At 50.7% G+C, this 16,597-nt stretch overlaps 2 protein-coding genes across 2 annotated transcripts in view; one reads left to right on the plus strand and one right to left on the minus strand.

Annotated features, from left to right (window-relative positions):
* Nucleotides 1-771: 771 nt before the first annotated feature.
* The window catches only part of TG (thyroglobulin), a 252,962-nt gene continuing 237,136 nt past the window's right edge, over nucleotides 772-16,597 (minus strand). The window contains exons 46-48 of the mRNA XM_030303527.1: nucleotides 3,452-3,586; nucleotides 1,826-2,016; nucleotides 772-966 (exon numbers count right to left, since the gene is read on the minus strand). Coding sequence (XP_030159387.1) covers nucleotides 881-966; nucleotides 1,826-2,016; nucleotides 3,452-3,586 — 412 coding nt within the window. The 3' untranslated portion in view covers nucleotides 772-880. The remainder of the gene's footprint in view (nucleotides 967-1,825; nucleotides 2,017-3,451; nucleotides 3,587-16,597) is intronic.
* SLA (Src like adaptor) overlaps nucleotides 8,779-16,597 on the plus strand; it is an 88,964-nt gene continuing 81,145 nt past the window's right edge. The window contains exon 1 of the mRNA XM_030303532.2: nucleotides 8,779-8,906. The gene's annotated coding sequence lies outside the window, so the exon portion shown is untranslated. The remainder of the gene's footprint in view (nucleotides 8,907-16,597) is intronic.

Genomic DNA, 16,597 nt, shown 5'->3' on the forward strand with positions numbered 1-16,597 from the left:
ATGGATGTACGTAAACGTAGGACGTTCCACATAAATGACAGAGACTGCTAACCAGCTCCATTTGCTTTTACTTTGGGTTAATTTTCTTTCTCTTGCTTTGTCTCCCTGTCTCTGTCTCTCTGGAGTGTGTGTGTGTGTGTGTGTGTGTGTGTGTGTGTGTGTGTGTGTGTGATTGAGAGAGAAGACAGATTTAAACAGATTTGCCTTCATAAGTGTGTCCTTTAGGGGGGTAAGTGATAAAATCTGTTGCTTATCTGGGAACCCAAAGCAACCATAATTGGGGTAATAATTCATCTCCTTTCCTCTACCCCTGCTCACATTCAGTCAAGTCCTATCAATTCTGCTTCCTAAAAGGGTTTTCAGATCTCTGTCTTCCCCCATTTCTACCCTCATAGCCTTAATTCAGACCTCGTTGTCTCTTGCTTAGGATATTACACCGGCCCAGCTGGTCTTCCGTCTCCATTCTGGAACCTTCACAAGAGAATTCTAACGTGCGGGTGGGACTGTATAACTCTGGAGCCCACCCTCGATGCAATCTCCTTTCTTGTGTTACTCTCAACACCTGTTTACCTGTCCTTTTCTCCATCCAGAGGGCAGGATCCCTGCCTCCCTGGCAAATCAGCATGGGGCCTGGGGGAGAGAGAGTGTTCCACAAATATTGGCTGGAAGGAAGGGGCAGCCTGGGATTCAAGCCTCAGGAAGATCATGTGGTTTGTCAGCCCCCAAGGATTGTCTTAAAGAAACACATCCGAGTCACCCATGCGTCACTGCATGTAGACATTTTATTGAAAGTTAGTGGCTATTTTAGAGAATAAGATGCCCTTGGTGGCAGCCTGAGGTGGGGTTGGCAGACTGGGCAGGGGCGTCTTAGCAGCTACAGCTACTTGCTGTAGCTCTTGGAGCCTGGCTCTCCTGTCGGCGGGTCCTCCGCGTCACTCTCTGCTGATGGACCCTGCTTGGCTTCGTCTGAAACAGGAGAGGCAAGGTTGGTCCAGTCCAATCAGGTCTTCCCCCTTGGCCCTAAGAGAGCCGAGCCTCTGATGGACCTTCCCAATGATTGCTCAACAGCGGAGCATTTCCAGGGGACGGACATCAGATTCACCACCATCGGTCATGCTAAGTGTACAATGGGACTTAGGTTCAACAGAGAGCCACTTGGCCTTGGAGGCTATTACAGTGTTAGCTGTCTAAAGCATCCTGAAGAAATCCTGCCATTCTAAAAACCTTCAGCCCCACCATCACCTCCCCAGGAAGCCTTCCCAGACCCTCCCTCCACTAGGCTCCCACTGGCTTGGGTGCAGACGTCCATCGTGGTGCTGGGAAAGCCAAGGGGCCATTTGCTGGATTACATCACTCACTCCCCCACTCTCCCGGAAGCTTCTTAAAGGCATTGTACTTATTTCTGTATTCCCAGGGCCCTCGTTATGATTCATTTTCTCTCCTTAATGCCTGCTCAACAGGAAGTTCTCTTTAGCAGGAAGAAGTGGTAATGCCCACTTCTCCCCTGGCTAGAAATCCCACACCCAGGCCCCTGGTGTCCTCGCCCTGTCTCTCGCTCTCTCTCTCTCTCTCTCTCTCTCTCTCTCTATGTATCTCTAACTTTCCCTTCTTGCCCCCATCAGAACAGAAGAACCCCCAGTACTGTGAGCTCTTCATGAAAAAGTGCTGAGCCGATGGCACCCTATGATTCACTGGCCCCAGTGAGCTCCACCCACGTCTGCCACCCAGTGAGCTCAGTAAATGCAGGGGGTTAACAACCCGTCCGCCCTCTGCCCAGCCCCCATCTGCCCTCTGCCCAGCCCCCTGCCCGCTCCAGCCTCCCCACCTGCCGTGGCCTTCAGAGACTGGATGTACTTGGACCAGAAGGAGCAGTCAGTGCTTTTCAGGCCCTGTCGATTGGGAAGCAGGTCACTGAACTCCTTGTAGGTCTCCCCGCCGGCACGTGGGACAAAGTCAGGCCAGGGGGTGGCAAATTCAGGGGCTTTCCTTGAGAACTCATGTGGGTAGTTGGGATTTCTGGGAAAATGACAAGAAAGGAACATCCACGAGGGAAACGGGTCATTCCTTTTGTCACTTGGGATCACTTTCCAGTTGCACTCAGTGTCTAAGGACCAGATCACACATCTTTAGGTGTCAAGGCAGAGTTTGAATCTGCCCGATCTGATGTTTAGCACTGTGCTCTCCCGCCGCATTCCAACTGATTAAAGGCAGAAAGGCCCCTGACTCACCTCACCCATCTCAGGCCATTTCTGGAAAAGGAAAGATGCGAGTTCATGACCCAGCAACATTACTCAGGACCTCACGTTACCCTCCTGTCTTTCTGAATGCTCACTTGGTCACCATGTCCCCTTGTATCCTGGCGTCCTTGTATCTGGACACCACAACCAATCTCTAGGGGCCCTTTGTCCAAGGCCTGGGGAGGGGGGGGGGGCAAGCCAGGCAAAGTTGTCTGCCACTTGTGAGCCACCTTCCCTATGAAGGGGATGTCATATCCTCTCACACTCAGGCGACTTCCCACACCTGCCACCAGGTCTGACCTCCTGACATTCACCAAACAAGGTGTTTCTCATCCCTTCGACCTGAGGGTGCTTCTTTAGGCTGGCATCCTGTGTCTGAACATCCTGCGATTCTTCCAGGCCCCACTCCACTGTCACGTCTCCAGCCATACATTTTCTAAATCTGAATTGAAAGAATTGTCTTTCCGCTCAACTCCTACAACAAACTATACAAAGTTCAACTTTGCCCTTTTAATTCGGTTGGGCTTTAGGTTTCAGACTGTGCGTGGTTTACGGATGAAACCTGACTTTTTCCCCTTTTCCCTTCCCAGGGGCCTGAGTACCATGCTAGGTGTCCAGAGCATGTCTGGGCAGGACATAAAGGTGTGGGGGGGGAACCAGTTTTGGAAGTGGGGACAGTGGGCACGGTACTTGGGCTAGAACAGAGGGGTGCAGGGATGCGAGGGTCGATAAGGAAGAGTCTTGAATATTTTAACTGAATTTGAGAATCTAAGACAGTGCTTCTCAACTTGGGGTGACTATGTATTCCAGGAGACATTTGGCACTGAGATATTTTGTTCTCATGCCTCGGGGGAGGGGTTACCGTCCTCTCGCGGTGGGAGACCAGAGAAGGTGCTGACTAGCCAGCAATGCACAGGACGCCCTCACCACAAAGACTTATCCTGCCCCAGCGTCCATAGCACTGAGCTCCGGGAACCCTGATCTCGAGGCATCACACACGGCTGAATGAGGGAGCACGTGACTGGAGCGTCCCTTCACCGAGGTTAATCTACACAGAGGTAGCTTTGGCTAGAAGAGGGGGACTGAGACAGGGAGCCCAGTGGCAGGTGACCACAAAGGCTGGGGGGTGGGGTAGAGGCAGTCCACTAATGCAAAGTGTTCAAAGGGAGGGAGGGAGGCGTGATGGCAGAAGCAGGCACATGTCGTCCACTCACCCGGATCGGATGAAGTTGGACAAGAATTGCATGATTTTCAGTGACAGGCTTTTCTCCTCCAGAGTAAACTGCCCCTCGTAGGTAGGGTGGAAGGGAAGGCCGAAGGCATACTGAACATCTGCCAGCAACTCCAGGCTGAGAAAACACACGGAAATAAGAAGAAGCAACAGTTAAAGGAATCGTAAACTTCTGGAAAAGCCAAACAACCTGAAAACCAACATTCCTCCCCAAATGAAGACTTTTCTTTGTTTACGTGTAGGATTCCGTGCTTCGTTTGTTTAGTTAAGATTTGGTTTGGCCTTTAGTCCAATGGCGGCCCACATCTGTTGGCTGAAGTGGACCCAAAGCTGGGCAATCACCTCTCTGGAAACAATGCCTATGAGCAACTTTCCAAGAGAATACTCTTTGGACCGTATTCCAACCATGACGTTTGCAATGTCAGTGGAACATTTGTTTGTTCAAAATAGCCTGTAGGGGCACCTGGGTGGCTCAGTCGGTTAAGCAGCCGACTTCGGCTCAGGTCATGATCTCACGGTTTGTGGGTTCGAGCCCCACATCGGGCTCTGTGCTGACAGTTCAGAGCCTGGAGTCTGCTTCGGATTTTGTGTCTCCCTCTCTCCCTGCCCCTCCCCCACTCATGCTCTGTCGCTCTCTCTCCCAAAAATAAATATTAAAAAATAGTCTGTAATTTGAGTCCCTTCTTTGTGTTAGCCGTTGTTCATACGACTTATACTTGCACACCTTTTCAAGGATGATGTTCATCCATATAGCCTAGACCAGTGCCTGACACACCATTGCTGGCTGGTCAATAAATATATACTATGACTGAATTGAACATCTAATAAGCAGCATGCAGGAGAGAATAAGGATTTAGAGGCCAGATGAGACGTTTGAGTGGACTGGGCTGGGGCTGGCCTTGGGGAGACCAGCTCAGGGGTACTCGGGGCCATGGGGGTGAACCCTGGGAGAGTGTCACAGTGAAAAAGCTAGAAGGGACTTCACAGCTGTGTAGTAAAGAACTTGACTTTCCCCAAAGAGAAGTCTGGCCTTTGTGCCCTGTGATCATACCTCTGTTTAGGGCAGAGGCTGATTGCAATGGATTTTCCATAAACGTGGTCACACTTGACAGTCTTAGGGTGGGGACAGGTCATGCCAAAAGACCATGTGACTTAGGGTGGGGGATATAGGCCACATGGTATCAGTGGAGCCTGAGATCAACCATAGGCAGTCAATCAATCAATCAATCAATCATGCCTATGTAACTGGGCTCTAATAAAACCTCTGAACACCAAGTTTGGGTGAGCCTCTCTGGTTGGTGCTACCTTGTGGGCATTGTCACACATCAGGAGAGTGACCCTTCCTGACTCCACAAAGACAGGACTGTGGGGGCTCTGCATTGGAACGCTCCTGGGCTCTTCCTTTGTCTGGTCTGAATTCACTTCTTTCCCGGTATGATGTAACCATGAGTCTAGCAGTTTTCAGTGAGGTCTGTGAGTCTTTCTAGAGAATAATCAAGCCTGAGGGTGGTTTGGGGAGGCCCTTGAATTTGCACTTGGTGTCAGAAGTAAGAGTGGTCTTGTGTGGAGACTGTACTCTCTAACCTTGTAGTTGGCCACAGATTATCACAAGAGCCAATTCTAATTCTACAGATGAAGGAAACGAAGTCCAGAGATGTTTCCTGACTTACCCAGAGACACGCAGTGAATTGAAGAGCGGAGTCAGCTCAAGAGCACTGCCAGGGGCATGAGCTGATGGGGGGCATGCAGCCCAGTGGCACCACCCCGGGTCTGAGTCCTCCCCACTCCAAGCCAGTGACCTCTGGCAAGTTACATGGCCTCCCTGATTCCATGCTTTGGAGCAGGTGCATAATTACCGGCTTTGTGGGGTCATTATAAAGACTGGAATAAGGTGGCACATGTAGCAAGGACTTGAAAGGTATCCACCCTTCTACTTCCTATGTAATCACCATCGTCAAGCTAATAGCAGAGTTTCTGGCCATGGGCACAGAGCGTCACCAGTGGTTCTCATCTGTGCTGGTATGACAGGAAGACGCCCACTGGACGCATGTGCTGGGAAAGGGCTCGGGCTAGCTGGCTCCCAGATACAGGTGGTCTGGGTGGAGGTTAAATCACTCTGAGGGCAGGCACGATGTTTCCTGGACAGCACGGCTCTGGCCATGAATCAGAGGGATTCGTGGTGGTTATTCCTGAGACTGGGAAGCAGGACCCTCAAGTTCAAGGGTGTAAAAGGGAACATTTCAGGCCAACAAAGCACTTTCCCTGTAGTCCCTCCCTTGCACAGGCCAAGAACTAGGGTGACCAACAGGGACAGGGCTGGGCCCGACGCCCAGGCACCTAGCCTCACCTGGGGACCTCAAGGGGTCTCAAGGGCTGGAATCCTTCCTGGGACCATAAGCACGATCGCCAAGCACACACATGGCTGTCAACAGAGCATGGAGGGAACGACATCGGGCTGAGTCACTCTGCTGAGTCAGCTCTGTCACTTACTGCCCGAGTAACCCTGGATGAGTCACTCAACTTGGGTTTTAGTTTGCTTATCATGAAACACCAGACGGAACCAGCCACGTGTGAGCCAGTTCCAAGTGCTTTGACAAGAGCTGGGTAGTATTATGATCTTGGTTGTTGTGTGTCAGCACTAGGCTCCACACTGGAAGGGGCCACAGAAGAGACGGGAGACCCTGCGAGACCAACAGGGCTAACGGCACGCGGTTAGGAGGGGAACTTCAACCACAGAGTGCAGTGTCTCTCTGCGAACAGTGTTAGGCACTCCACACCCACTTAGGGACGGTTTTAATCTTATTCCCAAGCAGGGGGGCAGGAAGGGGGTAGCGGCATGAATATTTATACATCCTGGCACCCAAAGGGCTAAGTCCCTCGTCCAATGCCCAGAAGTATTTGTGTACTGCACTTGGTCAAGTGCACACAAAAGCCCAGAGTCTGCGGTGGCCGAGGTCACCTGTTTACAGCCAGCTCAACTCAGTGCCTGTTTCCAGTTGCCATTTCCTGAGCACAAAGTTGTGCCAGGTACCAGAGTGGGCTTCTGACCATCCAACACTCGGGACCCGCCAAGGACATAAATGTTATCATCCGTACATTTCCCAGGAGATGACCCAGGATGCCGCCACATGCCTCAGACATGGGAGCACCAGGATCCGGAGCTGAATCCCCCAGACCCCAAATCCAGTTCTCCATCTACTTGTGTGCAGGGGCTGAGGGTCACTGAAAAGTACTAATGACCTAGCTTCTCAGTGATGTTGTAAGACTCAGAGGGAGAAAGGAACACGAAGGAAAAAAAAAAAAAAAAAGCCAGGAAGATAGAATTGACGGCAACAAAAATCATCTCTCCCGTAGCCACTCTTGGTAGTTGATGGGTTCCCTTCACCCCCAGTTATCTCGAGGGCCCTGAGAGTAGATGTTCTTGGAGTAATTTGCAGACTGTTTACATTGGAAGAAACTTAGGCTCCGAGAGGCCATTTTCTCGCCAGGGCCCCACACTGGGAAGTGGCGATGCCAGACCTACGCCGGGTTTGTGATTCCGAAGCTGGCTGAGCACTGGCCTCGTTACACACCCCAGGGGCTACCCGCTCCTGTGTGGGCTGCAGAGGAACCAGCGTAGCTTGGCATTAGTAGGCGACGCCCTCTCCCTTCCGCTGCCACACCAGGGCCTGCCCCTTCCCCTACAGTGTGGGAGGGACGTGGCCTGTTTCTGAGAGGTCCTTCAGGGAAGTGACCGGATGAACTTTCCGTGGCTTCCCTGAGAAATGACCACAAACTCAGTGGCTTAAAACAACACAAACACTCTCTCATCGTTTCCAGAGTTCAAAGTTCCGGCACGGGTCTCACTGGGCTAAAATCAAGGCGTCAGCTGGCTTTGTTCCCCCTGGAGGCTCCGAGGGAGAAATCTGCCTCCTACTCACTGGCTGTGACGGAACTGGGCTCCTTGAGGTGGAGGACACAGTTCCCATTTTCTGCCTCGCTGTCAACTGAAGGCCACTCGGAGCTCTGGAGGCCACTGCTGATGGCCTCCTTCCTCTACCATCAGAGCCAGCCTGCTCTGACATGGTCCTCTCCCTCCTGCTCACGCTCTGAAGGACTCATGTCCTTACATGGGGCCCACCGGGATAACCCCGAATAATCCCCCCGTCTCAAGAATCTTAACCACATCTGCCAAGTCCCTTTGCCATGGAAGGTAACAGAGTCACAGGTTGTGGGGACTAGGGCGTGGTCATGTAGAGGGGCCATGTTGAGGGTTCTGCCTACCACAGCGGCCTTTTCTGCTATTCATTTCTTCCAAGCAAAGCTTCATTCCCAATAGCGTCGAGAGCAGAGTTCAAATCCCAGCTCAATCAGCTAGGATCCATGAAGTCTTGGACAGAATGCATAAACTTTCTGGGCCTCAGTGTCCCCCTCTGTAAAATGGTGACACAGTCATGCTTCCAAACATCAAGTGAGGTGTGGCAATAAAATATTTCAAATCTCTCGGGGCGCCTAGGTGGCTCAGTCGGCTAAACGTCTGACTCTTGGTTTCGGCTCAGGTCTTGAACCTCACAGTTCATGAGTCGGGCTCTGTGTTGATGGTGCGGAGCCAGCTTAAGATTATCTCTCTCCCTCTCTCTCTGTCCCTCCCCTGCTCATGCTCTCTCTCTCTTTCAAAATTAATTAGTTAATTAAAAAGATTTCAAATCTCTTGCTCAGTCTCTAGCTCATCTACTCATTCCCTTTTCCTCTCTAGCTTTGAGAAACACCTGAACACTTACACATGGGGCCTTTAACCTGAGAGTTCCATTGTAGGGTCCCGGGGAGCCGTGAGTTCCCCGAAATTATACGTGAAACGGTGTGACGCTGTATATCGACGCTTCCTTGGGAGGGGCTCCATCGCCTTCCTTGGGACGGGCTCCGTCGCCTTCCTCACCTTCTCAAGATCGGTGCCAGTGGTGTGCTGGCTAAGGTTTAACGATTGCCTTTTGCCGATTTCCATACTGTCAGCAACGCTGCCATAGAGAACCTCAGACCACCAAGGTGACGTCCTGGAGCTCGGGGTTGGGGAAAGACGGCTGTTGGGAACAGGTGTGGATCACCCCCAGCCTGCCACTGTAGGCGACCGCAGCAGGTCACGGAGCACTGCTTTTGGGAAAAGGCCTGGTCTTCCAGCCCATCTGCTCTGTTTAGTTTGAGAGGCTGTTGTGGCTGAGGACTTCTGCTTTGTTTTTTCCTTAGCGGAGCCGATCGTTATCAGGATGCTGGAGTTATTTCGAGCAGTTTAAGGCAGACATCTGGAGGAAGGTCAGACAGTGGGAGCCATGGAAGAGGGCACTGAGGATCAGAGGACTCTGGGCCCCGGCTGAGAGCCCCAGGACTCTCCGGAGGGAGAAGACAGGATTTGGATTCTGCGTCAGCAGAGGGAGACGCGGAAGAACACTCCAGGGACTGACAAGGTAAAAGGAGGAGCTGGTTAGCTGGGCGGCCATGGTGCCATGGGCTGACCATTCGCACATACTTATTGGGCTTCTCTGCTCTGTGCTGGGTGTGATCACTGAGAAATCATACACCCAAACCTGGGGTTTGGTTGTGCAGGCAAGTGGTCCTGCCCGGCGTTCCTTTATTTTTATTATTTATTTATTTATTTATTTATTTATGTTTATTTATTTTTGAGACAGAGACGGAGCGTGAGTGGGGGGGGGGGCAGAGAGAGAGAGGGAGGGAGACAGAATCCGAAGCAGGCTCCAGGCTCCGAGCTGTCAGCACAGAGCCCGACGCGGGGCTTGAACTCAAGGACCGCGAGATCATGACCTGAGCCGAAGTAGGATGCTTAACCGACTGAGCCACCCAGGCGCCCCAAACTTTTAGCTGTCATTTGCTGTCTTTGGTTATAACCCTCTGGACAGACTTCCCCTCACCTGAGAGTTACTCGTCCCAGGCTCAAGCCAGGTCTGGATTTTTTCACTGTCACATGTGGGCATGGGGACTAGGAGAGATTCCGGCCCCGAGCCGGGTGAGCTGGGCTCAAACCCGCTTCCCCTGCTGACCCTCTGAGCCTCGGTCTTCCTATCTGTAAAATGGGTCTGGTCATCTCTGTTCAGCCTTCCTATGGATGCTCAGAGACTGTAGAGGATGGAGATCCCTCCAAAAGTTCCAAATTGCCATCCAAGGAAAAGGTACCGTCGCTGACGTCCGTGGTGCTATGTTCAGCCAGAGTGTGGGAGGAACTGACGGGCCACCTGTCCCGGGGACGACTACGAGCGTTATGTTTCAGTCACAGGGTGTGAAAACAGTTCAGTGGGGATGATGGCAAAACACAGGACGTCAGCACAAGACTGTCCTCGGGTCACGTTTGCCGAATGCCTGCTGCGGGGGGTGCCCTGAACAGGGGCTGGGGATCAGCCATGTGGCACAGAGTTCACAGCCAAAGAGGAAACGCAGATAAGCCGCCATTTTTCAGAGGTGTTGTGGGTACGACAGATAGATATCAAATGAGGAAAGTGTTTACAAAGCCTCACAAGAAGGGAGAGAGAAGCAACCCCACTGTCTCAGGAGAGGAGTTTGTGGAAAGTCAGGGAGTAGGGGTTTAGCGAGTGGGCTCGGCCGGGAAGGGCCTTTGGAGCAGAGACTCAGAGCGTGGGAAGTCATGGGGTGGCTTCTGTGGGAACAGACAGGGACGGGGGTCGGGCACAGAGGGAGTGGGGGCAGCCCGGGGTCTGCAGCAGGCAGCAGAGTCCCCAGAGCTTTGGGTCTCGTCGATGGTACCGAGAAGCGCCTCACGCTGAAGAGCGAAATGGGGATTTTTCCTGGTCCGGGAAAACCAAAAGCCTGGGAACCACTAAACTCACTCACTAAGGTCCCGCAGGCTCCGGTTCTGTGAAAGGGGTGAGAACCGAGGCCAGAGGAATCGAGGGCCACACCTTCAAGGGGTTGGGGGACATCAGCGGCTTCTAAGCAAGCAAGCTGCAGGCTGTGTTTCTTCCAGAAGCATTCCTGAAATGGTATGGGAGCGGGGAGACCGGAACTGAGAAACCACGGGGTTGCTGCATTCGTCCAGGAAGGGCAGAGGGTTGGTGCTTTTTACACCATGTTGCCCAGCCTTCCCATTCAGCCATCCTGACATCTTCAGTCCTGCTGGTGTGGACTCCAGGCCTGCAGTCTGGCCAGCCAAAAGCCACAGTTCAGAGATGAGTCATCGCACAAGCTCCTGACTTGAGCTCTGTTTCCGGTGCAGGGGAGTCATCATCCATGGCCCTTTGGGGCTGATCAGGGAGCATAATGACCAAGGAGGTGGTGTCCTCCGAGGGAAAGATCTGAGCTGGGCTCCCCTCAAGCTATAGAGAGCGAGTAGGGAGGATCTTTCCCACCACGAACAAGCCACGGATCTGCATCGCAAAGGTGAAGAGGCTCTTGTACCGACCATGGGTTAAGAGGCTTGTGCTGTGGACAGGCTCCCTGCTCCAGTCCATCTGATCAACGGATCTGAGAGCCTGTTGTTCCAGAGATTTCTACCCCTGTTGTTCTGTCGGCAGGAGGAAGTTTGTTGACCTCATCCCCGTAAAATATACTCCCTTTCTTATCTCTAGCCGGCATCTCTAAATAACTTCCTCCGACGGAAAATTCAGGAACAAGGAGGAATGGAAGGAATCCTTCTGTTTCCCAGGCTTTTTTTTTTTTTTTTTTTGGAGGGGTTGACACGTTGTTAACGACCTTACAAATAGAAGCCTATAAGCGCACTTCTCTTTGGGCCAATCTAATATGCAAAGGTTCGGATTCTGCCTATGAATTATTATTCTGCCTACGAGTTGCCGAGAGGCAACGACAGGCTTTACAAATGGCTTTTGTTTTACCAAAAGTTTCACTAGGCAATCCTTTAAAAATGAGCTCCCCGATTTACTTTAAATAATACAATCCCTTGGGGCGCCTGGGTGGCTCAGTCAGTTGGGCGGCCGACTTCGGCTCAGGTCATGATCTCGCGGTCCGTGAGTTCGAGCCCCGCGTCGGGCTCTGGGCTGATGGCTCAGAGCCTGGAGCCTGCTTCCAATTCTGTGTCTCCCTCTCTGTCTGCCCCTCCCCCGTTCATGCTCTGTCTCTCTCTGTCTCAAAAATAAATAAAAACGTTTAAAAAAATTAAAAAAAAAATTGCAAACTCTTAGCCTGACAGTCAGGAGATTTCACACTTAAAAGAAAAAAAAATAATAATACAATCCCACCTTCGGCCCCCAGTGAAATACCTGCAACACTTCCATAGACCGGAAAGCCCAGCAAAGATACGCTGTTTTGCTTGCGCTACAAGCAAAGCTTTCGGTGAATCTGGTGCCTTCCCCTAGACATTTGATATTTTTTTAAAGTAGGCTCTACACCCAGCATGGGGCTCAAACTCGCAACCTTGAGCTCAAGAGTCCCGTGCTCTACAGGCAGAGCCAGCCAGGCACCCATTAACCTGGACATTTTATTCCCTGCACAAAACATAACAACTCCTGCTCAGAAAAGACTGCGTCTTCCTGGTCTGGTGCGTCCATCCTCCCCAGGAAGTTACGTGTTTCCCAAGAGTCAACTGTGTTTGTCTCAAACCTGTGCGTGCCAGTTGTATTTGTCGTGGTAATTACAGAACTTAATTAAATTAATTAAATATCACGCGGAGACCCCCCCCCTTTCAAGAAACCAAAGCTGGAAATCATAGGCCACGCGTTATGTTTGTGGTTTTGTAAGACTTTCAAAAGGAGCGTTTTCCGACTCAAGCCTCCGACCCTGCACAGAGGGAATGGCGGATGCTCGCACGTTTGTGTGCACAGAGACGATAAAATGTTTAAGGTCTACACCTACCCGATTCGTTTCTCATGAGTTCCCGTCTTAATGGACTTCTCTGATTAACCAACTGATCATCCCACTGGATAACATGGTTTCAATTCTATTAAAAGAAACACACCTGGTTTCTAGTGAGCTAGGGGCACCCGAGTGGCTCAGTTGGTTGAGTCTCTGACTCCCGACTTCGGCTCAGGTCATGATCTCACACGGTTCGTGAGTTCGAGCCCTACATGGGACTCTGCACGGACAGCGTGGGGCATGCTTGGGATTCTCTCTCCCTCTCTCTCTGCCCCTCCCCTGCTTGAGTGCACTCTCTCTCCCTTAAAATAAACAAATAAACATTTAAAAAAATCCCCAATGCCTTTCCAACACTCAGATAAAATACCACCTCTTTGCCTATCACGGCATATGAATGCCTATGTGAACTACAAGACCCTGTCTCCCACATCTCCAACCACCCTCCTTCTCCTCAATAGACTCGAGCTCCCTAGTTTCCTTCTCTCTCTCTTTTTTTTAATAGTTTATTGTCAAGTTAGCTATATACAGTGTGGTCTTGGCTTCAGGAGTAGACTCCCGTAATTCATTACTTACGTACAATGCCCAGTGTTCATCCCAACAAACACCCAGTGTTCATTGCCCTCCTCAGTGCCCATCACCTATTTTCCCTGCCCCCCCACCACTCACCCCCATCAACCTGCAGTTTGTTCTCTGTATTTAAGAGTCTCTTATGGTGTGTCTCCCTCTCTGTAACTTACTTTTCCTTACCTTCCCCTATGATCTTCTGTTAAGTTTCTCAAATTCCACATATGAGTGAAAACACGCTGTCTTTCGCTGACTTATTTCACTTTGCATAATACCCTCCAGTTCCATCCATGTTGTTGCAAATGGCAAGATTTCATTCCTTTTCATCTCCGAGTAGTATTCCAGTATATATGTATCTCCCATTTTCTTTATCCATTCATCAGTTGATGGACATCTAGGCTCTTTCCATAATTTGGATATTGTTGATAGCGCTGCTATAAACATTGGGGTACAGGTGCCCCTACCAATCAGCACTCCTATATCCTGGATAAATTCCTAGTAGTGCTATTGCTGGGTCATAGGGTAATTCTAGTTTTAATTTTCCTGGCCTCCTTCTTTATCCTCAAACATGTCGAGCCTTTTCCCTTTCTCCTTCCCAGGGCCATTTTCTGAATTACTCTGCTTACTATGTGCATGTTGTCTGCTCTTTGCACCTCATCCTTAGACCTCCGTCAGTCCCATCGCCTGACGGTAGTGTTAATAAAGAGGATAGCCCCTCTCTGTCTGGCCGGTTTCTCCGTCTCTAGGATCTAGAAGGGGATCTGGGGCATAGAAGGCAATAGGTAAATATTTGTTGAATCAGTGCCAAAGAGGACACACAGCATGCACCCTCTTCCAGATCACGAGGCTGGAGGAGTCTGTTTTAGAAAATGACTTACCTCCATCTTTACTGGTAAATAATCTTGTCAATTCCCCAGGATGTAGCCAGACCCATGGACCCCATTCAAGAATCCGGCCACTTAATATTTTCTTTGGGTCGCTAATTCCAACAAACTCAACAAGACAGTCCATTAAAAAGATAATATTTTGAATCTGGAATGTTAAAGGCCCCTGGAATGCACACACACATGTCTAGAATGCAAATGTGGTGGTGCACAAAATGTCTTGAGTCCAGAATTTATGACTTTGTTTTCCAGGGTCAGGACATCTCATGAAGGAAGAACATTGCTGCCTCTTAAGTCATTTTGAATTTTTTTTTCTTCTCAGAGACTTATTGTTCCCAAAGCAAAAATAACCATAACGTCTAGAATATGCCAGATGTTTAACACACATCGACTTGAATCTCCATACTATGAAGGAGATGTAACTGTACTCATTTTATAGGTGGGGAAACTGAGAAGAAAAAAAAAAAAAAACTTGCTTGAAGGCAGGCCGTTAGTGAACGCGAGAGATGGAATTAAAACCTCAGTTGATTTCCTTTCAAAGGATGCGTTCTCCCATTCCACTGAGCTGCTTCTTCCCAAAGTAAAGAATTGTCTGGCATCCTACGTGGAGCCTGGGTCGGAGTGCAATTCCAAGAGCCCTCCCCCGCCCCCATTCAGAGAGAAGTCAGGACTCGCGTCTCTGAAATGTCCTCTGTGGTGTTGAAATGTGGGAATGATATCTCAGGGCTCTGGGACCAAGGACTATGAAACGAGGTCCAGACCACAGCACCCAACTCAACCACAGCAGCCCATACACAGCCCCAAGGTGAATTTCCGTGGGAACTAGGAGGCATCTTATGACGAAGCGTCCCCATATGCTCTCTGAAGTGGCCACCCCTCCTCTTTCAGGGGCCGGTGCCCGGAAACCACCTCCTCTGGGGTTGTTTGCCTGGGACCTATTCAGCTGCAATGTGGATTCTTCTAGCACAACCTATTAAACAGTGTTGGAAGTCACTTAATAAGTGCCAACTTTATGTCGGGGAGTTAGCTGGGCAGTCTGCATGCACGGCCTTATTTAATCCTGACACACTCCTATACTTGTGCCAATGCTATTGTGAGCTCCATCACACGGATGAGGAAGCGGAAGCTATGGGAGGTTGTCACCTGCCCGGAGGCACACCGTAAGTGGCTTACCTAGGTAGAGCCGTCTAAGGACAGGCAACACCAGAGAATAAATCAGTGCCCTCTTCCACACTTGCTGGGACTTGGCCCCCAGAGATGGGTTGGGGGAGGGTCCCCCAAACCTGAGCTGGCCACAGGGTCTGGAAGTCCTTTGGCTATGGGCTGCAAGGAATGCGGAGAGGGCTCCACCTGACAAGATACTGGGACCGGCGTGTCCTTTGGAAGGGGCTGGTTCAAGAGAAGGACTTCAACTGAGGGTCTACAAGATGGCAGAACAGGAGGCTGGCAGGAGGGAAGAGTCCTCGCTGAGTTCAGGAAGTGGCACCTAGAGACAGAGCTGGGCAAGCCCTTCTAGGGATCGTCCTGCACCTCCAACTTGGGGGGTACGGCAGGCCACGGCCCTGCTGGCGTGAATATGGGAAAGAGGCTTGTCAGCCTTTCGGGTCACCTTGGTAACAGAAACACCAGCCATGCTCTGTTCCCATGGTGCACCCATGGTCTGCCTCAACGGGCTCCAGTGGGGCAGTGTCTGTGGGCAGAGGGGTCCTGCGTCGATCAAGGACAAGTCTGGGGAAGGGATTGACTCTTCCCTTCAGGTGCTGTTAGTAATAACCCCCGTTTTAGTGGAGTCCAACAGTGGTTCTCGGCAGAGAGTGATTTTGCCCCCCCCCTCAGGGGACCCTGGCCAATGTCTGGAGACGTTTTTGGTTGTCCCAACCATGGAGGTGCTTCTGGTATTGAGTGAGGGAGGCTGGGGATGCTAAATACCATACAAGGTACAGGACAGCCTGTCACCACAAGGAATTATCCGGCCTGAAATGTCAATGGTGCCAAGTTGAGACACCCTGGATTAGAGTCATCATTGAAAATCCCTCTTCCTGAAACAGACAGCTACAGATACAGAGGAGACTGGCCTCAAATCTCCCCAGTGAGCAGAGCTGGTATGTTTCCTCTTCATGTTAACAGACTTGGAAATCAAAACCTCCAGGTGTTACATGCATACATACACACAACCACATAACTACACACACACACACACACACACACACACACACACACACACACACATCTCAGATCCAGGCACTGTTCCCCTAAACCCTTTGAGCCACGCTGTGGGACAGGTACTTTGCTTTCCCTGTATATCGGTGAAGATGCATAGAGGGTCAGAGAGGTTAAGCAACTTGCTCAAAGCCACACAGCTAGTAAGTGGATTTAGCCATGGCAGATACTCAAGAGGCTTTGGGTTGAAGGGTACGATTGAAAAAAACAAAACAAAACAAAACAAAACTGGAGAGCGGGCAGGAGACAGGGTCTGGGTCCAGGTTGCTACTGATTGGCCCTGGGGCTGGGACCTAATTCCTTACCTTGGGCTTTTGTCTCTTTATCTATAAAATGAAGGACACAGATGAAATCATCTTCCGGATTCTGTGATTCTTTCGGTCTGAATCTTAAAATGGAACCTTCATCTCACAAGATACATTTTGGTTTCTTTGTCCCCTCCCCCATCCACTACACCTTCCTCCCAGAGCTTGGCCCTCAATTTCAGGGCCGAAAAGCTCATCTATAATCCAGGGGCAGTTAAAGAACCATGCCAGGCTGTGATCAATTAGCGAGAGTCTTAAGAAAGTGGTAATTTATTGCGTTTTGTGTGCTCGCTACGCCAGGAAAGCTAATATATGCTCACAGAAATGGAGGTACAAGACAGATGGCTG

Source organism: Lynx canadensis, chromosome F2 (assembly GCF_007474595.2).
Source record: "Lynx canadensis isolate LIC74 chromosome F2, mLynCan4.pri.v2, whole genome shotgun sequence".
Lineage (NCBI taxonomy): Eukaryota > Metazoa > Chordata > Mammalia > Carnivora > Felidae > Lynx > Lynx canadensis.